Source organism: Mobula birostris, chromosome 23, assembly GCF_030028105.1.
Source record: "Mobula birostris isolate sMobBir1 chromosome 23, sMobBir1.hap1, whole genome shotgun sequence".
NCBI classification, from domain to species: domain Eukaryota; kingdom Metazoa; phylum Chordata; class Chondrichthyes; order Myliobatiformes; family Myliobatidae; genus Mobula; species Mobula birostris.
In genome coordinates this window covers 40,026,525-40,050,559 of record NC_092392.1, presented here as the reverse complement: position 1 = coordinate 40,050,559, position 24,035 = coordinate 40,026,525, and the positions used below count along the sequence as shown (strand labels likewise).

General features: G+C 38.3%; 1 protein-coding gene across 8 annotated transcripts in view; it reads left to right on the top strand.

Annotated features, from left to right (window-relative positions):
* The window catches only part of LOC140186625 (pendrin-like), a 105,254-nt gene that overhangs the window by 18,714 nt on the left and 62,505 nt on the right, over positions 1 to 24,035 (top strand). For 7 of the 8 annotated variants that reach the window (XM_072240986.1, XM_072240989.1, XM_072240985.1 and 4 more), the window contains one exon: positions 13,827 to 13,906. In XM_072240986.1, the coding sequence (XP_072097087.1) occupies positions 13,827 to 13,906 (80 nt within the window). Of the gene's footprint in view, positions 1 to 5,512; positions 5,578 to 13,826; positions 13,907 to 24,035 lie in introns of those variants that run through there. The other variant, XM_072240992.1, reaches the window with a different exon arrangement.

Here is a 24,035-nt window from a genome sequence, read left to right as displayed (position 1 = left end):
GATTTTCAGTGTTATTTCACTCATACTCACAAATCTGATGACTTTTACAAATGTAAGCTCAGGTATAGAAACATAGAAAATCTACAGCACAATACAGGCCCCTCGGCCCACAAAGTTGTGCCGAACATGTCCCTACCTTAGAAATTACTAGGGTTACCCATAGCCCTCTATTTTTCTAAGCTCCATGTACCTACCAAAAGTCTCTTAAAAGACCCTATCGTATCTGCCTCCACCACCGTTGGCGGCAGCCCATTCCACACACTCACCACTCTCTGGGTAAAAAAACTTACCCCTGACATCTTCTCTGTAGTGCTCCCAAGCACCTTAAACCTGTGCCCTCTTGTGGCAACCATTTCAGCCCTGGGAAAAAGCCTCTGACTATCCACACGATCAATGCCTCAAGGAGCTCCATGTGAATATATTAATCTATGAGGGGTGTTTGTGTTCATATTTAACAAAACAATCGTATGGTATTGTAAGGTCCAGAAATGTCCCAAGTTAGTCAGTGGCACCTTCAGCTATTTACATTAGAATTAGAAGCAGATTTATTTTCTCTGTTTTATATGACATGAAATTTGTTGTTTAGCAGCAGCAGTCCAGAGCAAAGTCATGAAATTTCTGTAAGTTACAAAACATAGTACAAAAAAAAAGGAATAATAAATTTGTCTTCATGGGTTCATGAACCATTTAGAAACCTGGAGGGGAAGAGCTATTCCTGAATCATTGAGTGTTGGTCTTCAGCCTGCTGTACCTCTTTGATGCTAGTAACAAGAGGCTATGTCCCAGACGGTGAATATTCTTAGTGATGCCACTTTCTTGGCTAGCTGAGTCTGTAATGCTCTGCAGACTCTTGAGATCCTGTGCATGAGAACCTCCATACCACGCTGTGATGCCACCAATCAGAATGCTCTCAACCGTACATCTATAGAAATTTGAATGAGTCTTTGGTGATGTGCCACATCTTCTCAACAAAGTAGTGCTGCTAGCATGCCCTCTTCACGACTACATCAATGTGTTGGGCCCCCTGGATAGATTCCCCAAGATGATGACACTGAGGAACTTGAAGCTGCTCACCTTTTTGCCCTCTGAGGACTAGTACGTACTCTCATGACATACCCTTCTTGCAGTCCACAATTCCTCAGTCTTGCTGACATTAAGTATGAGGTTGTTGTGGCACCACTCAACCATCCTATCTACCTCACTCCTGTACACATCCAGGTCGCCATCTGAGATTTTACCAACAGTGCAGTCATCGGTGAATTTATGGATGCCATTTGAGCTGTGCTTTGCCACATAGTTGTGAGTGTAGAGAGGATAGATTAGTCGGCTAAGCACGCAACCTTGAGGTGAATGATATAATCATACAAATATAAATATTTGTAACAGGAATAATGTCACTCAACCCCCTCAACATGATCCATCATTCAGTAACATTCTTGGCTGAACTGATTGTAACCTCAATTCTTCATTCCTGCAACTCCCATATCCGTTCACCCTTTTGCTTATCAGGAATTTGTCTGACTCTGCCTTAAACCACCAGAGGAAATAAGTTCAAAATATATATAATCTATTGTTAAAAACAAACCCTGGCCTTAGTCTGTGTTAAATGAGCCACCCCTTGTTTTTAAACAACGATTCTGATCTTAAATATTCCACAAGCTTTCAACCAAGTTCTTATCAACTCCAGCAGATAGAAGACTAAACTGTCTTACCCTCCCTCAAAGACAAAATGCAAAATTTTCAAATATTAGTCTTGTATGAGGAATGGGTTGTTATTGTCACAGGTACCAAGAAGCAGTGAATTGAATTGAATTGACTTTATTTCTTACATCCTTCACATACATGAGGAGTAAAAATCTTTACGTTACGTCTCTGTCTAAATGTGCAATATGCTATAATAGTAATTTATAATAAATAGAACAGCCAATGTAACATAGAAATACACTCAAATCAGCATAACGTAATCAGTCTGATAGCCTGGTGGAAGAAGCTATCTCGGAGACTATTGGCCCTGGCTTTTATGCTGCGGTACCGTTTCCCGTATGGTAGCAGCTGGAACAGTTTGTGGTTGGGGTGACATGGGTCCCCAATGATCCTTCGGGCCCTTTTTACACACCTATCTTTGTAAATGAACTCTATCTTTCTAAAGTGAAAAGCTTGTTTTGCATGCTGCTCATACAGATTGAATCATTACAGAGTTCAGTGAAACAAAAGAGCAGAACAATTCTACTAGAAGTCATGAATAGATCTGCGGGGAGCAGCTTGCAAAGAGTCACCACGCTCCAGCGCCATTTTGCATCAATCTTCTACTCTTTGTTGTTTCCATATATTGCTCATTTTGCATTGCCAATCTGTTATTTGTGATTTAGAAATGAAAATGCCATTAATTTTGATATAAATCATTCTCTGAGCTGCCTCTAACATATTTACTTATTAAAGGAGACCAATGCTGTACCTAGTATTCCAGATGGGGTTTCACTGTTGCACTATAACCATTATATGTTTAACAAGCTTGTTCTCCCTTGTAAATTAATTGCAGTGCTTGCATACTGGTCTTCTGTGAATCCTACACTAAGACACAGGTTCTTCTGTAGATAATATGCATTTTTATTTTTCAAGATAAAATGGACAACATGACATTTTCCAACATTATATTCCAATTGCTAAATCTAAATCCTTTTGCAGCCTCCAAATGTCCTTTGCATGACATATTTTGCCACATTGTGTCATCAGAAAATGTAGCAACTATACCTCTGGTGCCTTTATTTAAAAATCATTTAAAAAGTTGAGGCCCCATCCCTGAACCCTGTGGCTCATCAGTCATAACATCTTGCCAACCAGCAAGTGATACATTACTGCCTATTTTGTTTCCCATTAGCCAGGCAATATTCTATTGCACCAATGTTTCCATCTTTTATATTCCACAATAACCTTTGATGCAGCACTCTATCTGACATCAGTCCCCTTTATCCACAGTGTATTACTGTTGAAAGAAACACAATAAATCAGTGCAACATGATTTCCCTTTCACAAAATCATTCTGACCTTGTCTTATTACCTTGATTTTTTTCTAAGTGCCCTGCCATGATTTCCTTAATAATATCTTCTAATATTTTCCCTATGGCAGACTTTGAGCTAATTAGCTTGTAGCTTCCTGCTTTCTGTCTCTCTTTTTGAATAACAATTTACAATTGCAATCCAGTGAATTTTGGAGATTAAAGCCAGTTGGTAAACATTTCACTATTTTTTTATGACCGTAGATGAAGTCCATCAAGACCTGAGGACTTGTCAACCTATATACTGTAGATCCAACAATTTGCTCAGGACCAATTTTCCTGGTGATTATAATTTTTCCAAGTTCCACCTTCATTTTCATTTTAATAGTTGTAGCTAAATCTGAAGATACTGCATTCTCTTATGTAGTACAACTATTTAATTAATCTGTCACCTCCTGATTTTCCATTACTAATTACCTGAGCTCACTTTCAGTAAGACCAACACTCACTTTATTATTAACTCTTTTATTTGTAAATTTCTGTACAGATTATTTTCACAATTCTGTCTAGATTTGTCTCATATTATAGCTTTTTTTTCTCCCTCTTTAATAACTTGCTAATCATTTTGTTGCTTTTTAAAATATTTTGTTCAATATTCTGACCCACCACACATCTCCCTAAATAAACTTCTGTGTGTATATAGCAAATATCAAACTCTGGACGACTAACAAAAGCATTGGAGTGATATCATTTAATTGCCATCCTGAGCTCTCAGTTGCTGATCAATCACCTCTTTCCCCCCCCACCCCATTCCCTCATTGACCTGTCCAAGCTAGTCCTCTACTGAGACAATGAAGCCCCACACAACAATCAGGAGCTTTTATTCTGACTGGATAGCCCACAACCCAGTAGCATAAATGTAGAGTTTTCCAAATTTAGTTCCCCCCTCCCCATTTTCCTTTTTTCCTTCTTCCTCCCTCTCCTCCATTTCTCCTTCTGATCCTCTTGTCCCCTTATTTTTGTCCTCCCTTCCCTCTTCTCCATCTACCAACTTCATATACAGGTCCCCCACTTCCACCCAACCTCCCCGCCCCCCCATCTGATCCAACCTGTCATTCACTTCTCCCTTCTCCTCCAATGGTTTCCCTTTTCACCTTCTTTATTTATCAGAATCTAGCTCTGAACTTCTTCCTTGTCTCTCTCCAGCAGCTGTCTCCAATCTTCACACCTCCCCCATCTTACTCCATGTGTTGTTTTTTAAATATTTTTGTCTCTCTTTCTCCGTCTCCATTCACTTGCCACAGTCTTCCATCTCCAGCCCTGCTCACCTTCCCCATGTGGCACTACCCGGCTGTCATCTACAATGCGCCTCAGTCAGTAATTGCCGCTATGCTATCCACCTCATCTCTCCACTCTCAATGCTGACGTTCGATTTAGGCCCAAAATGTCGACAGCTTCCTTCCTCCTACTGCTTGACTCACTGAGTTCTTCAGCAGAGTGTTTATTTCTCCAGATTCCATCATCTGGAGTCTCTTGTGTGTCTGGTTTAGGGATACAGATACAACCTCATGAAACAGCAGCTCTACTATGCCGTGTGGCCTGACCGCATTAGACAGTATTGTGTATATACCCAAGTTGACCTGGATAAAAACTTAGCTTTTCTCCATAAACTTCCATGTCATTCTTGGACTTTAAAAACATATCTAATGTTCTTAATAAACATGAAAAACAATAAGATTTCCTGAGTTTTCTAACATATCCCAATTGTGTTATTTCTGCTATATCAAGTTCACTTTGGATGTCTTTATCTAAAATAGGTTTCTTATTTTGGTCACTTAAAACTAGTCTCTTGGTATTCTTGAGAGCAGATTTCAGTCTGTCTACTCACAAGTCTCTGGACTGAACTGCTAGGATCAATTAGTAATTTGAATCAAACCCTGTCTCTGTCCTACACAGCTCATCTCATCCACTACATGAATTTTCAATGTCTTATTCATCATATCCTGTTTTTTAAAATATTTTCCAATCCAGATTGTGTACATTTTTCCACATAAACAGATATTTCATTTGGGGCTACACAATATTTTCAAAGATTCAAAGTACATTTACTATCAAAGTAAGTATGCAGTACACAACCCTGAGATTCATCTTCCCACAGACTGCCATGAGAAAAAAGAACCTGTTCAAAGAAAAACATCAAACCGCCACAAAAAAATCATGCAAGTAACAAAATAAAACACATAATCAAAAGGGTCGAGGCATACTCAGTTCAGCTCAACAACTAAGTAACCTTTGCAACATTCCTTTGTCTGCCCCTATGTGTCTTACACTTCAGCATATATACTCCCTTCTGCTGGCCATCTAACTTTTCCAGTCTGGGTTTCAATAGCTGCTTAACGAGTCCTCATTCACTTTTCAGGATTTATGATTACCTATCTTTTGTCTTTCCACAGACCAGGCACCCAGATCCCACAAGTAACCTATACCTGAAGAGCAAATCTACAAAAATCATAGATCCATTAAAAAAATTAAAAGTAGGATTCTTACTACTCCTGGTAGCATTTGTCTAAAAAAAAAACAGGTCAGTGAGCAACTGTTGAACTTATAGGTGGGTTGCAAAAGGCTTGTAATGCATCAAATACACTTTTCAGATTGTCATTGTAAAGATTAGTGGTAGGTATATTTTCACCCCATGTTACTAATGAGAAATCATAACATTTTTTCTGCTAAAGCGATCTCAATATCGAGTGAAAATCCTTTCTTTCACTCCTTCCATTTATTAGACTTGGAAATCTGTCTATGGGGGGGGGGTGAGAACTTGATTGTATCATGCAGACAAATTTAACTGAATATATAGCTTGCTGCTTCTTGAGGATGTCTACATGTTATCACAATTGGGAAGGATTATAGCTGGCATTCAGTATTCTAAATTCAGACATGGCTTCTAAATTTTATAACTTCATTAGCTCATACTTCTTACACCATATATAAATATCTCCCTAATATCCTTCTTGGAGATATTGGAAACATAATTTAAGTTAACAATAAAGATCTTGATTAATGAAAAAAGAAATGAGTTCTGGAGAGTACTCTCACTGTGGTCTTCTTCCAAACAGATTGCCTCTGGAACTTTTCACATTTAAACTGTTGTAACACAGAGAGCAGTTAATCACCTAGTATATTCGGTAGAGAATTGCTTTAAATCAGTAATTATTGTACACAGAATGACATGACTTTTGTTTCAAAGATGCTGATCATCCAGAGGTTTCCTTCTCTACATTTGTCCTTTTTACACATTTCCCTTCATCCTTTTCAAATTCTAATTGAAGCATACTGCTGTGTATCACAGAAATAATTCATGACTACTGTACCTCTGCATGAATTATTCAAGCAATATTTCTATCTTCTTTTCTATTTGCTCTTTTCGTATTAGACAATTCATCAGCACCACTATTTTCTACTATTGAGAAATATAGCAAATACTGGGATGATATGAACTTTTGACAACACATGAAATGAAATCTGAAAAAATTACCAGCTACGTTTCTTACTTTTCTGTCAGTCAATTTGAAAAGGCTAAGAAATCATCAAACATATCTGTAAAAGCATATTTCCTTTCATGGAGGTTATATGAAGAATGTGCATATGTTTCTATGGCAATGGAAATTAAATGGAGCTCCCACTGGTTTTGGGCAAAGAAGTTGAAAGCAGCAAGACTTTTCACCATCACCTGTGCAGACATCTGATAGAATCAGTATCTGCATATACAATAAACAAACCTTCTGCAATGATAAAAACCTGTTTTCTGTCTCTACTTTCTATAACCCTGGTTAGATTGGATGATAACTATGCATGGGAATGATCGGCTGATCAATCCTAATTCATGCATAGAAAATGCTAAAATTCCACATTGTGTAATTATAGTTTATTAATGAATATAAGGAACTTCTTTCTGCTCTACCTGGAAATTTATTGTGTGTTTAAACCTTATTTTTATAAGAAGTTAAACACAAACAACAGGAATTCTGCAGATGCTGGAAATTCAAGCAAGACACATAAAAGTTGCTGGTGAATGCAGCAGGCCAGGCAGCATCTCTAGGAAGAGGTGCAGTCGACGTTTCAGGCCGAGTGTTTTTTTTTGTTTTGTTAAGTGCTTTTTTTTTTTAAGTTCCACCATTTATTGCCTTAGCAAGTTCTTGGAATTTAATTTTATCTGACTTCCTCAATTTACTTCTCCTGTATTACTTCCTGTTTTAAAAAATTTTTTTATTATTGCAATACAGTGTGGAATAGTCCCCTCTGGTCCTTCAAGCTACGCCACCGAGCAACCCCCGGACTGGCAGAGCAAGACTCTGATTCTGTGGCAACCAAACACGCACATACATGGAACACACATCAAAGTTGCTGGTGAACGCAGCAGGCCAGGCAGCATCTCCCTCCTGTCTTCTCCTATCAGTTTGGATCTCCCCCTGTCCCTCCCACTCCCACTTTCAAATCTCTTACTAGCTCTTCCTTCAGTTAGTCCTGACGAAGGGTCCCGGCCTGAAACGTCGACTGTACCTCTTCCTAGAGATGCTGCCTGGCCTGCTGCGTTCACCAGCAACTTTGATGTGTGTTGCTTGAATTTCCAGCATCTGCAGGATTCCTGTTGTTTACGCACATACATGGGCTCATGTATCTCCATGTAGGATGAATGAATTACAAAGAGTCAGAAATTGGTTCCATTTTCATTTCTTGAAGATATGCTCTTGTCATACTTCAATTTCTACCTTGATTTCAGTAGATGGATGAATTAAAATGGTTTTTCAAAATTAATTTATCATCAAAGTATGCATATGTCACTATATATTATCTTGAGATTAATTTTCTTGTAGGTGTTCACAAGGGAATAAAGAATACAATAGAATCAATGAAAAATTATACACAAAGACAAAATCAAAGGTTGAATGGCCTTTCTCATCCATAAATTACTTAATGATGTTAATTTGCCTTTAAAATCTAATAGATTTTGTTTAATAACTGAATTAATTTACTATCCTTTGCACTGCTTTCATCTTCACAATAACATCAGGTGATAGAAATAAATTATTTCTATTCCATTGAAAATAATTTTAACTGTTTCAGTTACATTTATTTATGGTAATAGAAAGCCTGATTACTAATATTCTGAATACACACACACAAGCCTTCAATTTTACTAAAGTACATATTAGCCTCAGAACAATATATTAAGCACAGGTTTGTTTTGAGGTGTACTCTTGTACTTGGTGTACTCTTGTATTGACAAAAGAAGGAGATGTGCATTTAAAATATAACCCAGGGCATTCTGGAACCAAAGAACTGTTGCCACATTTTTCTTGTCGTAGTCATAGAAAGCATAATCGCTTCTCTAGAACATCTGATTCATGTTCCTTCAGCGTGTTTCATACAGTTGGCTACCGCAAAAGCTGCTGCAGCGTAGTTAGATGTTGATCTCCCTCTGGCCAGCCCACCCCAGGATAATTACTATGTAATGATGCTAGTTCACCAGAAAAGGATAACATGAAGGAGAACCCAGCTTGCAGGATATCAGCTGGCACAAAAATCATTTTGAGGCAAATGTTTTCAGACAAAAATTTACTCAAAGAATTCTTACAGCGCAGAAGTGTACCTTTTGTCCATTCAAAACTATGCAATCTCCTAGTTGTTTCATTTCATTGATTGTATTCTCTCACTCTTTTCTCATATATGATTCTTTCTTAAGTGCATATTCAAGGTTCAAAGTAAATTTATCATCAAAGTACATATGTCACCATATACAACCCAGTGATCCATTTTCTTTCAGGCATATTCAGTAAATCTATAGAAAAATAACCATAACAAAATCAATGAAAAACTGCACTAACAAAAAGCTTTAGTCTCCTAAGGAAGTAGATGTGTTCATGAGTTTTCTTGGCCATGATATCTACAACTCTAAAGAGAAAACAAACTCCAGAAATGATGTTAAAACTTGGTAACCCTTACTATATCCTCATATCCCTTGATTTCTCTAATACCCAGAAATCTATAAAAGTTCAAAGTACATATATGTCACCATATACAACCCTGAGATCTATTTTACGGTAGGCATACTCAATAAATAGAATAATAACCATAACAGAATCAACGAAAGAATGTCAGTCCATGGCCTCCTCCACTGTCGCAATGAGGCAGGGGCGCCGCTAAGGTAGTGCTAGCTGGTGCTATAGCACCAGCAGAAATTATAATAGCACCACCAAGAAATTAACTGAAATTTGTCCACTCTACACTTATGCTTATTCGTTCGTTGTCAATGTCTTGCCGTTGCTTTCCTCAGATCAGTTAAACTGATCTAAGATCACTTAAGGTGGTAATGTCACTCACTCTCACTCACGCGAGAGGTTGATAGTATACATCCAGGCGCAGATCCATGGTTTCGCTAGACTAACGGATGCCCCACACACACACACACACACACATTGTGCTTTTACAAGCTAGTGTAGGCCTGGCACGTGCATTATTTTGGCCAGCGTGAAAAATGGATCGGTTTTTAGTGAGAAAATGACCTCATCCAAGGGAATCAGTGGTGTCTCAGCCTGAGCCTGTCTTAATTGAAAGTGACATGCAGAAAGAGGTAAGTGGGGATGAGAATGACAGCAGTTCATCGAAGGAGTGTGAGGGCTAAGTAGAGGAACAAGAAATAGAGCAGGATTCGGAAGAGAACGTGGATGAAGCTGCTCTTAGTGCTAGTGGGAATGCTGTTAGCGATGTTAGCCAGCAGCCTGAGGAAGGACCCCGTTGCCAGCACTGAAAAAGTACCCTTCGCTGCTCGGAACAGTTTGGCAATCAGCAAAGGAGTTTTATTCGTGGCTGGTTTGACTGGCTGGAACATTCGATCACAAAAGATACTACGTTCTGCTTCGCATGCAGGCATTTCCTGTGTGGAGGACATGGGTGCCATTCTGAGTCCACCTTCACTGTCACCGGTTACCACAACTGGCGGAAAGCTACAACAGCTTTCAAAACCCACCATGTAAGTGCAGCTCATAAGTTTGCTATGGAGGCATGGGCCGAATTCAGATTGAGAAAACAAGACGGCTCAAGATTGGGAAATATGCTTGACAAAGGACATGCAAAGATTGTCCAAGAAAATGGTGAGTATATGAGAGCAGTGGTTGAGCCTCTACGCTATACTGCGTGCCAAGGCATTGCCCAGCGAGGACACTGGGAGAATGATGGATCTGGCAATAGGGGAAACTTTGTTGAGTTGCTCAGTGTAATTGGAAAGTTTGATAAAACTATAGCTAAAAAAAAGAGGACAATCCTGGAAATGCAAAAAACACCCATCATGATATCCAAAATGAAATTATGGGTATTATGGCAGATATGGTCAGACGTCTAAATAAGTGCATAAATCAAGGAGGCTGGACATTTTGCCATCATGGTGGATGAAAGTAAAGACTTGAGTAAGGACTTCACTCCAGCAGAAGGGTTGGACGCAGAGTCGCTTCTTAAAGGGATTGAACAGACACTCGCCCAGTGTGTTATTGATAAGAACGTGTGTATAGGTCAGTGTTATGACGGGGTGGCAGTGATGTCCGAGTGCAATAACGGAGTACAAAAGAGGTTCAGGAAAGAGGTCCCGCAGGCATTATATATACACTGCCATGCTCACAGACTTAACCTTGTTTTAGTGGATATTGTGAGCAATGTACAACAAGCGGGCGGGTGAGTTTTTTGAAACTTTGCAGCTGCTTTACAACTTCTTTTCAAACTCTGTTGCCCATGATCTTTTCATGAAGAAACAGAGAGAACTGGAATCAACTGCACAGTCCGTGGAGTTGAAGAAATTGTCAGATACACGCTGGGCATGGCAGTATACAGCTTTGTGGGCTATAAGGAAATCACTCCCTGCCATTCTAGCTACACTACAGGATATTATGGGTCAACCAAATGCAAGGAGGAAAACGGAGGCCAGAGCTGTAAATGGACTGATTGACAAGCTGTTTGCTTTACTTCTCACTCTGTTTGAGGATTTATTCCAAGTCACCAAGTTCATGTCAGACCAGCTACAATCTCCCAGTTTGGAGCTTTCATCCGCTGTGGGCTTGGCTCAGTCTATTATCGATGCACTCTCAGCAAAACGGGGAGAGGGATCATGGAGTGAAAGTCAGGCAAGAGCTAGGGACCTGTGCGTCAAGGCCGGTATACAGAGCAGGCCACATGAAAGAAGAAAGGCCCAGCCACCCCGCCGCCTACATGATTTTATTGTTGAGGCCCAAACCGAATGCACACCTGTCACGTCCTCTGATGACCTTTGCAAGCACTATTTCTATCCGGTTATAAATAGACTTCTGACTGAAATGAAAAGACGGTTCTCAGTTGAGACTGGGGGTGTTCTGACTGGAGTCTCAGCATTGAGTTCCAACCACAAGTTCTTCCTAGACAAGAATTGTCTTTGGCCAATGGCCCAATACTATCGATTGACTGACGTGAACCTGACTGCAGAGTTACATCAGGTTCGGCGTCTGCTCGAAACAAAACAAAAGCAAGGACAGACAGTGAATGACACAGTGGAATTTCTAGCTCTAATGAGACCCTACTGCGATGCATTTATAGAAACTAATACAAACTAATCTGACTCTGCCTGTTACATCTGTCTCATGCAAATGGAGTTTCTCTTGCCTCAGAGGCGTCAAAAACTACCTAAGGAATAGCAGCGGCGATGCTCAGAACAGCAACTTGGCCCTGTTGGCCATAAACAGCCGGAGGACCAAAGCACTTGACATCCAGAAAATCATTGATGCTTTCGCCACCAATCACAACAACAGACAGATTGCGCTTCTCTGAAAACATCAATGGTGAGTGCAGTTGATTTTTTTTAAATTTTGGCCAAGACTAATGCTGATTATTATCATTATTTTGTGGTGGATACCTCATAGTCCTTATGTTTCCTGAAAATCCTAAAATATTACATTAAGCCTACTGGTTTTGCTTAGACTTCCAAGCGGTGATCCTGTTGATTTTTGTTTTAAATTCAATAGCTGAATTAATTGAGGTATTGCATGGTCAGAGTACGATTTGTCCAACTCCTGGTAAAGCCTTGCATCTGTTGTTTGCCTTATTTGCCTTTAATAACGGTGTATCTTTTGGCATTGTCTGTCTATGTAATGTGAATAGCAGTGGACATTGTGGGTTAGTGTTGTGTTTTTCAGTTGAAAAGCATGTGTTTGATGCTGATAGCAGGATTGGTGCAGGATTCACGTTGTGCGCTGTGGGTCGGATGCTCTGTTGGTTTGTTTGTTTATGCTCTGTGTAGTCCGGGTTGTCTCCAATGCTGTTGACACTGTCACAGTTCACTTCTATATTAGATCTGTCAACTGCTGTTGCTTGTGAATCAACAGAGACATTTATAGCAGGCACATAATGCTTGAAACTGACTTTTGAATGTCACGTGCCTGGCCTTGCAAATACATATTACCATACAGCACGTCCCTCAGCACCATCACTGAATAATTCAGCCCCACTGTAGCACCAGCAAGAAAAAATCCCTGGTGCTGCCACTGCAATGACGCCACTCTCAGGTTGGAGGAGCCCTGTATCTCTTTCACCAATCAACTTCCCAGCGTTTTACTTCAGTCCTCCACCCCTCCTGGTTTCACCTATCACCTTGTGTTTCTTCCTCCCCTCCGCCCACCTTTTAACTCTACTCCTCATCTTTTTTCTCTAGTCCTGCTGAAGAGTCTCGGCCCGAAATATCATCTATACCCTTTTCCATAGTTGCTGCCTGGCCTGCTGAGTTCCTCCAGCATTTTGTGTGTGTTGCTTGGATTTCCAGTATCTGCAGATTTTCTTTTGTTTGTCAATAAAAGACTGCCCAACTTCAGCGTTCAACCAGAGTGCAGAACACAACAAACTGTGCAAATACAAAAAGAAAGAAATAATAATAATAAATGTGAATTTTGAGAACTTGAAATGAGGAATCCTTGAAAGTGAGTCCATTGGTTGTGGGTCCATATTCAGTTCCTTGTAGAACCAGCTCTTTGACTCTGTTGTCACCATCCTACTTTGGGGTAAAGTTAATTCTGGAACTTCCTTCCAAGTTATGAAAACTGAAAAGCTAATTTCTTACAATTAAGCATATTGTTGTGCTTGTAAATTTGAGTTTTGTCCCTTAAAGAGTGAGCATGCAAATCAGCAGAATAATAACTTGTGGTACTCAGAAACTGACTCACTGAATAAATAGCGAAACATGGTAATGTTGAATTCTGCCTTTTCATATATCCTTTTCTCCACCCATATTTACAATAAAAAAGGAAGTTCTTGATGGCAATGAAGGTAATAGCTTAAAGGGGTTCACTGAAAGGAATGTTGCTGAACTGGTTTGGAATTTGCCAACTGCACTTATGGCATTCCTAAAAATAGATCCACCCCTTTCTTAAAAAAAGGCAAGAAGCTTTTTATTAACTTTAAAGAGGTGTCTAGTTAGGAGCACCTCATTCACCTGATATAGTTGGCTGAAGAAATTGGAATCAATGAGGAGCCCCAGATATTTGGGGTCCATTTGTAAAGATATTCGGCAAGTCCAAATACATCAGTTTCAGGTATGACAATTTACATTTTGGAAGTTATTACTTCTTGATGTTTTCATTGAGTACCATGATTGATATTTGAAGATCCTAAATACGAGATCCTGTGTCAATGTGTTATTCACAGTATTTGAATTACTTTGCTCAGTGACACATTTGTAGAGTACACAGCAAATGATTTTGATGCTACAAATAAAGTCTGCATTTGCTTTTTTTGTTAATCCCATTTATTATTTAATTTTAGAGCAGCTAGGCAGTACGTTGCAAGTTATATGGACCAGACAGTTGCCGCATTATCTTACGGTGACTCCACTGACAGCCAAGGTAAAGTCCTGTTAATTTTGTCATTTATATTAAAAAGATCATGCATATAATATTCTTGTGTAAGAAGTTAAAATAAAACTGATAACTAATAAATTTGTACTATTTAGATATTGCGCTAAATTTAATGGATATTTCTGAAAATAAGTTATGAAAAATATAATATAAAGAGTGTTAGGGATAGTGTACAGACAAATAGGCAAGTATTATATTTATGACAGCCATTATATAAACACTTAGTAACATCAAGTATTTCACGCATACAATATTGGCTTTTTGAGTTCAAGTAATGTATCTGATGGGCTGATTAGATTTCTGAACAGACCACGAACCCATGAACACTATGTCATTAATTCTTCTTTGCACCATTTATTTATATTTTGTAATTTATAGATCTTCTTTGTTGCTGCACTGCACCTTTGCCACAAAACGACGAATTTCATGTCATATATTAAGTGATTCATTCCTTGTTGTGAGCTGTGTCATGTTGGTGATAATAAATCTGATTATTATTGTGGATTGTAGAACTCAGTTGCATATATTCATGCACTTCCCAGTCAGATGACCAGAGAGAATAAAAATGAAGTGTATGGCAATTTTTAGAATGTTATTTTCTCTTCTCTTGTCTATTGACATTGGGACTAATTGTTCTACCCTAAAAGCAATCCCTGCTAAGATCATTAAATGCTGCAAATGACAAGGAATCTTGATCTCTGACCTACTCATCAGAATTGTATAACTATTTTATCGAGAAATGCACATGGTCAGATTAATATACTGGACTACAGAGATAAGATGGTGGCTCAGTCAAACACAATCATGATTCATTTCAACCTAGTGTATTGTGATTTTGGGTTGTTACTACTATTCTATGTAAGCATTCCCAAGAATTATATTACTCATGTGTTGTAATTCATATGTATGTTTTTTTTTATGGAATGTGCACAAGCATTTGGAGAGTGTCCCAAATTTATGATGTTGAAGATTCATAATTCTAAAAATATTTTTACATGCAGGTCTGTTGGGAAGAAGGCTTTATTTTAACACTGTTTCCATAGCAAACTCTGCTAAGTCCCTCCTAAGTAAAAGTAGCCTTGTTTTAACTTCATAAATTTTTAAAAAGTAGAAATGCACAATTAATAGTCAATTTAAAATGTGTAATATAAATATTTGGGAAAAAACATAGTCATGTGATACACGTTTATATTCCTATATGTTCAACTTTTGTTTCAAAGTGCTTTAGTTCAGTCTACTGGTCATTTACCATGTAAAAAGTGAAGAAAATGGGCATAAAAAATAGTCAAGGCGGGGAATACATATAACTGCTGGAGAAACTCAGCACGGCAGACAGCATCTATCGAGGGGAATAAACAGTTAACGTTTCAGGCTAAGACCCTTCATTAAGACTTATAACTTGACTTCATGACTTGCTGAGTTCCTCCAGTATTTTGTGTATTGCTCAAGATTTCCAGCATCTGCAGAATCTCTTGTATTAATAGTCAAGAAGGAATGTATTCAGAAAGTTCCTAAGAAAAGTGTGAGAAGTGACAAAGCAATGGGCTGGATATAAAATCCCAAATGCATGAGAAAAAGTGCTGAAGGAATCTCTGTTCTGAATCTTTAATTTTGAATCTTATTGAATAGACTATGAGTTACTATAATGAACTATTATAAAATTTAATAATACTGATTTAATGTTAAAATATGTTAATGTGCTAGGATAACTGGAAATGTCCAAATGTTGAGTAGATAGAAATATCACAGTTTGTACCTCTACAATTTCATACATTACTCCTGTGTCTCCCCCAATCAACAGATTGTTCCTTGAGTTTAACTTAAACCCCGACATGGACAAACACATCACTGAAACTCTTATTCAAGCAAAATAACAAAGCAACCAGTTTGTAGGAGGCAGCATCAATCTCCATAAGTAAGAACAAGAAGTTCTGTTTAAATTACAATATCTTTTCCTATAAAACTTTGGGTGGATAGTTCAGATCATATCTCTAAATGGTATTCTGTAATTTTCCTTCTACTAAGAATAGTGTTGGTCCCTGGCAATTGGAAATGACATCTTTAATCTGGTAATTTATTTATGATGTCCTGGTAATTAGAGATTTCCATTTTTTTAAATGTGGAAAAAATAAATATTGCACATCGTAGAAAAGTAATTCAATTATAATAATACATTGTATCAGATTGTACCTTTAACTATAAGAAGCATCCTATTGAGTTGCAAAACTTAAATACAGCACAGTGGAGTAGCAGTTAGGCTCATGAAGTAACTGTGTCAGCAGTCTGGGTTCAATTTCCACTGCTGTCTGTGAGGTGTTTGTACATTCTCCACTTGACCATGTGAGTTTCCTCCAGGTACTTCGGTTTCCTCCCACATTCCGAAGACGTAAGGGTTAATAGGTTAATTGTTCACACGGGTGTAGTTGGGCCTGTTGCTGTGTTGTATCTCTAAATAAAAGTAAATTAAAAATAAAACAAAATCTGACAGCAATATAAAACAAGAGATAGTAAAGTACATAGCTAAATGCTTCACCTAAGACCTTTGTTTTAACGATTACCTAAAAAGAAGAAAGAGGCTAAGAAGTTTAACAAAAGTTTTTCAGACAACACTTGGTGTTGTTGTCCATGGTGGAACAATCACATTCAGGATGCTCAAGAGGTCAGAATTGGAGAACACAAGCATCTGCAATGAAGCTGAAGCACATTACAGAAACCGGAAAGGATGGGAGAATAGAGTGAGCACATAAGAGGATAAGAATTTTAAAACTGAGGTTTTATTTAATTGGCAAACACCATAGATCAGTCTAACGAAGAATGGGGATCTGCTACAAGTTGGAACAGGAACATGTGAATTTTGAGCGACTTAAAGTTTTTGGAAATAAAACTTGAAGTTGCTCAAAATTCTTTTGTTCCTGTTCCAACTGAGGTGGGGCTGGAGTACATTACAAGTAGTCAAGTACAGAGGGGGAAAAAATGCCCAGCAAATCATTGTAGGAATAGAAGAACTGAAGCAAGCTTGGTGTTGAGTGGAAGCTCAAGTCTAGAGATTATGCACCAAAAGAAAATAGCAAGTAATAATTTATAAACAAAATTATAAGAATATCAAAGAAATCATAACTAAGTCATTTGTCTCCTTTGTCATTTTCCACCATTCAATGAAGTCCTAAACATCCATATTTCCAGCAGATTCCCATATCTTAGTTTCTAATTATCTGTCAGTATCAGTATTGACCAGGCTTAACACAGTGTACAGTATCCACAGTCCTCTGAGATAATGAATTTCAAATAGTCACAATATTCTTTGAGAAATAGTTTCACTTCTTCTCCACCTACAAAATTTGGCTGTTTTATCTTGAAACCATGCCTTCTGCTTCCAAAATCTCTCAAAAGAAGAAAAAGATACCCAACATCAACTGTCAATCATTATTACAATCTTGTACATCTCAGCCTCATTCTTCCGAACTCCAATAAATCCTCAATTGATCCTCTTTGGATAATTCCATCATCCAATGCATCAGTCTTGTGAACAGTTGGTGCATTGCCTCCAAGCATGTAGTACAGTATAGAAACCAGCTTTGCAGGTAATACTCCAGTTTGCCTGACTTCCTCACTTTATTACTCTAACACATTTGTTCTAAAAGCCATCATACTATTTGCTTTCCTAGTTGCTTGCAGCATGTGTAATTTACTGTGTTTTTAATAACCAGCACTGCAAAGTCCTTTCACATTAACAGTAGCTTTCTGGACTTGCCACCAAAATGAGTCACCTCGTACTTCCCATTTTTCAACTCTATCTCACACTTTCTTGGCCACTTAACTTACTATATCTTTTTGTAAATGTTTTGTATTCACTTCCAGCCTATTATTATTTTCAGCTTCACTTGGATACATCGTGGTAGCATAGCGCTTTGCATGATGTTATTGCAGCTCGGGGTGTCAGAGCTAGGAGTTCAATTCTGGCACCACCTGTGAGGAGTTTGTACGTCCTCCCCATGACTGTCTGCTTTCTTCCGGGTGATTCAGTTTCCTCTCACAGTCCAAAGACGTACTGGTTAGAAGGTTAATTGGTCATTGTGAATTGTTCTGTGATTAAGCTAGTATTAAATAGGTGGGTTGCTGGGCAGAGTGGCTCATTGGGCTGGTAAAGCCTGTTCCATGCTGTAACTTCAAATAAAATCAAATATAAATAAACGTAAAATCAAATTCTGTCTTTTCATCTGATTCACTGTTGTTTATAAATGTGTCTCCAGTGTATTGGCCTACCTGAACAAAGTTTTGTCAAGATAAAAGGGCCCATTTATTCCTAGCTGCTTTCTTCTTTAATCAATCCCCAATTCACTCTATCCTTCCTGGTCTATTGCTGAGAAATTCATTAACCTGTAATTGAAAGTGTTTTTTGAAAGGGCCAACAGCTATCTCTGGGTTTCACTCAATCCTCAAAATACTGCATTAAAATTAGAAAACACAATTTCCCTTTCACAGAACTAGAGTGATTCTGCATAATAATGTTAAGAATCTGTACATTCCAGTATTTTGCTGTCAACCAATGTTAAGCTGACTTGTCTAGAGAAGTTTTTTTCTTTCTCACTCTCCTTGAATAGCAGCTTTGGCATTTTCAATGGTCTAATCTGCTGGAACTTTTCCAGAATTTATGATATTTTGAGAGGAGATAATCAGTGCATCCATTCCTTTCCAACTACATCATTTAGAACTCTCCCCTTAATTTCTCTAGTACTTTCTCTTTACTAAGATTTAAATATTTTTAAGTTCCTCATTATGATTCTATCTTTCATTCCCCACTGTTTCAGATTTAAATCTTATCTATTGTACAAAAAATGGTGATCATTTGATAACTACCAGCATGATGGCACAGTCAGGATTGACAATTCAGAGACCTAAACATAATTGTTGTTGTAAAATTTAAATTCAATTAATAATCTGATTTTTTACATTAAATTTGATTCTTTAATCTGAAATAATAACCACAAAATTATCGGTTTGTCATAAAAATGAACTAACTGGTTCACTAAAGTCTTTCATGAGGTGAATTCTGCTGTCTTTTCCCATCTAGTCTGTATGTGACACCAGACCCAGTTCTTAAATGTCTTCTGAAATGGCCAAGCTAATAACGTACTTCATGTATATTTGGGGACATGTACATTATGGTCTTTCCATAATTTAAGATTTAAAATAAAACATTTATCTGTGCCATAAAGTTCTAGCTAAGCTGCATGTTATCTTGATGTTAACCGAAGTCTGTGACAAGTACTGTACCATAAGAATCAGTGCTGGGACCCTTTATGTTTGTTATTTACATTTGCAACTTTGCAAATGTAGGACATATGATTACTGAATTTGTAGATGACACAAGAGTGTATGTTGTTGTAGAGAGCAGGGATTGTTTGATGCTGTGGTGTGTGCTGGGCTTTGCAATTAGCTTGCAGACGTTTCATTATCAACTGAGGTGACATCCTCAGTGCGCAATTGTTGGTGTTTCTCTCCAGCAGTGCTCACATTTATATAGGCCATCCATTTGCTTGCCTTGATTCTGATTGGCTACCCCTTCAGTTGACCTTCGAATTCATTGGCTCAGTGTTTCTTTGGCTCTCAAGGGTTCATAGATGGCGTTTATTTTGATTTGTTTGTTTATGGAATTATCAGAAGAGAACCATGCTTCTAAAAATCTTTGTGCCTGCTTCGTGATTGTCTGCCTATATAAACGTGAGCACTCCCGGAGAAAAAGCTAACTACCAAGCTCAGCGAGCACTGCAAAATCAAACGCCCCAACCTGAGCTACCAATATTCACCACCATCCTAAACAAGGATTGTCTTAGGCTATAACATGATATTTGTCAATTGGAAAGTTGAATGGAGCAACTGCAGGTGGAAATTAATCCTGGAAAAAGTGCAAAGTGATGCATTTTAGAAAGTCAAACAAAGGCAGGATATGTACATAAATGGTAGAGCCTGAAGGAATATTAAAGTGCAGAGAGATCTTGAGTACAAGTCCAGGGGATGTAGAGCACGTGTACATTGGGTAGTAACAATGACAAATGGGATTCCTTTCTTCATTAGGCGTGGTATAGAGCAGGGATCTCACATTACAACTTCATTATACATTGATTAGGCCACACCTTTGAGAGGTTAATTAGGCCAATGCTTTGAGAGGTTAGTCATGACTAGACTGAACTCCTGCCTCAGCAAGGACCTGGACCCAAATCAATTTGCCTATTGTCACAATAGGTCAATGCCAGATGCAATCTCAGTGGCTCTCCACACGGCTTTAGACCACCTGGACAACACAAACACCTATGTCAGGATGCTGTTCATCGACTATAGCTCAGCATTTAATACAATCATTCCCACAATCCTAATTGAGAAGTTGCAGAACCTGGGCCTCTGTACCTCCCTCTGCACCTCCCTCTGCAACTGGATCCTCGTCTTCCTACAGGAAGACCACAATCTGTGCGGATTGGTGATAAAACCTCCTCCTCACTGACAATCAACACTGGTGCACCTCAGGGGTGTGTGCTTAGCTCACTGCTCTACTCTCTATACCCATGACTGTATGGCTAGGCATAGCTCAAATACCATCTATAAATTCGCCGACAATACACCCATTGTTGGTAGAATGACAAGATGGTGTACAGGAGTGAGATATGCCAACTAGTGGAGGGGTGCCGCAGCAACAACCTAGCACTCAACGTCAGTAAGACGAAAGAGCTGATTGTACACTTCCGGAAGGGTAGGGTAAGACAAAGGAACACATACCAATCCTCATAGAGGGATCAGAAGTGGAGAGAGTGAGCAGCTTCAGGTTCCTGGGTGTCAAGATCTCTGAGGATCTAACTTGGTCCCAACATATTGATGCAGTTATAAAGAAGGTAAGACAGCGGCTATACTTTATTAGGAGCTTGAAGAGATTTGGTATGTCAACAAATACACTCAAAAACTTCTATAGGTGTACCGTAGACAGAGCATTCTGACAGGCTGCATCACTGTCTGGTATGGGGGGGGGGGGGGTGCACAGGACTAAAAGAAGCTGCAGAGGGTTGTAAATCTAGTCAGTCCCATCTTGGGAACTAGCCTACAAAGTACTCAGGACATCTTCGAGGAGCGCTGTCTCAGAAAGGCAGCGTCCATTATTAAGGACCTCCGGCACCCAGGGCATGCCCTTTTCTCACTGTTATCATCAGGTAGGAGGTACAGAGGCCTGAAGGCACACACTCAGCGATTCAGGAACAGCTTCTTCCCCTCTGCCATCCGATTCCTAAATGGACATTGAACCCTTGGACATTACCTCACTTTTTAAAAATATATAATATTTCTGTTTTTTGTGCAATTTTTAATCTATTTAGTATTCATATACTGTATAAAGTATACTAAAATTTATTTATTTATTATGATTTTTTTTCTTCTTCTATATTATGTATTGCATTAAACTGCTGCTACTAAGTTAACAAATTTCATGTCACATGCTGGTGATAACAAACCTGATTCTGATTCTGACCTGTATTATTTTTTTGCAATTTTGGTTGGTAAACTTTAGGAAGGGTTGTGATTGCACAAAGAAGGGAGCAGAGGAGATTCACCAAGGTTGGAAGACTTCAGTCAGAAGGAGAGTTTGGACAGGCTGGGGTTATATTACCTGGAAGGGAGAATACTGAAGGGTGACCTGATAGATAGGAAGATAGTAAAAACTTTTCCCCCATAATGCAGATGCCTGACACAGGAGAGCATGGGTATAAGGTGAGAGGTAGGAGGTGTAGAGTGAATTTTAGGGGAACTTTTCCCACCTGAAAAGTGGTTGGAATCTAGAATGCATTGCCTGAGGAAGTGGTGGAGACAGGTACAAGCACTTGAATTGCCAGAGCATTAAAGACAACGGACCATTGCTGCTACATGAGATTAGTATAGATATTTACAATGGCTGGCATGAACATGATGGGTCTACAAAGAAGAGGAATGTAAAAATGCTTTTAAATATTTTAAGTATTGCATGGGCAATGTAGATAATTCCTCACAAATTCAAAAGTGTTGATGTCTGCCTAATGAATATTATGTTGATTGGATTTTCGGAAGTGATCTCATCTGTTAGACTTTTGAAAAAGGTTAAATATTCTAAATTAACTGTAACCTAGCTGATTAAAAAGAAGAAAGGAAAATGAAATGCAAACATGAGAAATCTGCAGATGCTGGAAATTCAAGTAACACACGTAAAAGTTGCTGGTGAACGCAGCAGGCCAGGCAGCATCTCGAGGAAGAGGTACAGTCGATGTTTCGGGCCGAGACCCTTCGTTAGGAAAATTAAATTCTGTTTCATTGACTAGTGGAGTTGCTCAAGAACATGGGGCCATACTAATTGAACCACCATTGGAGGTGGGTGCTTCTAACAGTCAGATAGCAACAGTGACATCAAACTATGTAACCAGGAGTAAAATATCAGGAAAATAGACAGCAATAAAATAATCTTGTTTTGTAAGGGAATTAATTTATTGAGGATTACTAAAAAGGCATGGTCATTTACACAAATCTGAGACTTTCCTATCATAGCACACCCTGATCCAATTAGCTCTTTTTAAAATGGTTTGTATGGACCACTATAATGAAATTAAAGACGTTTATTATTGCAATAACCAACATAAGATATAAACTGTCACAGCATCCGAGGTTACTAAAGTATATTCTGAAAGACCTTTTGCTGTTGCCTGAGAGTCTTTTTCAGTCAGTCCTTCTGGGTTTATATGTTTTTATATATTTATATTTATAGTCTAGAAAGATTAAGCTTAACTGGAGTCCTGCTATTCCTACAAGTTGAACGTAAATAAGTTTCATTATTATCATCATCCAGTTTTATTTCAGAATTAGAATCAATATTAGGTTTAATATCACTGGCATATGTCATGAAATTTGTTGCCTTTTAAATTTTCTGCAGCTGAGAAATACCAGTGTGTGCCCATTGAGAGTTTATGGCATCTCTTCATTAGAATCTGAGTCAGAACAAAAGCTCCAATTGTTTTGAGCTAATGAAGATGCTGAAAATTACTTTTTGAGCAGAGATTTTTGGAGAATGAAAACATAATACAGTAACAGTTTGTCACTGAACAGAAGAATGAAAGTTAATTTAACCATCGCTGATTGACAAAGGTTCCTGGAATGCAAGGCTGCAAAAGGTCACAGGGGCCCTTAAACTATACTCTTCATCTTGAAGGCTATTCTCTGACACACAAGAACATCAATTTTCAGACATCATTTTTAAAAGTAAGGCAGATTTACTGAAACAGCTCCCCCTAATGTTTGAATCAAAGTGGTCACACCTACATGCCTACGTATAAAAATTTGCTGTTCAATTAGTGCTGATTTGGAAAGGCAGTAATATCATTGTACAACAGAATCACTTAAAATGGAAATAGTTTCAATATGTTTCATAATACTGACCCAGTCGCTATCCATCATGTAATTCATTAGAGTTCTCTGAAATGTACCTCCTGCTAACAATTTAAATAATATTAATAGTACGACATTTACGTATGAAGAGTTGCTATTTTATCTGTTTTAGGCCTACATAATTAAAAAAAAAATCTGTTTCCTATTTATAAGTTACTGTAACAACACGGTTTAATGCTGAAGGGAGCATTCCATGATACTTTACAAGAATTTTATGAAACAATAAAGTGACCATACTAATAATTAGGCACAATACCAAGAACCTGGTGTGATTGGCAGGCTTCAAAGAGAGGTAATTGTAGAGCTCGGAATTTTGGCAGCTGAAGGGATAGCCAACAATGAAGGAGTACTTAAAACTGGAAATATTCAGTCAGCTGGGATTGGAGGGCATCTTGAACACTTTGGAGGCATGGAAAGATCGAGGCACTTTGCTGTCCGCATTGCAACAGTTGCGGGTTGAATTGTGACTTAGAACAGGGTAGCATTGTTTTGGTGACCTCATGTTTGAAGGTACAACATGCCTACATTTTCTACCATTAATAACTTTAAGAAAAAATATGCAGATATTTAGGTGGAGTAGACCAGTAAGGAGAACATAGACTTTACAATATAATAATTTCTACTTCCCAATGAAAAGCTAGTTAATGCAGAGTGTCAGAATTGTAGCATG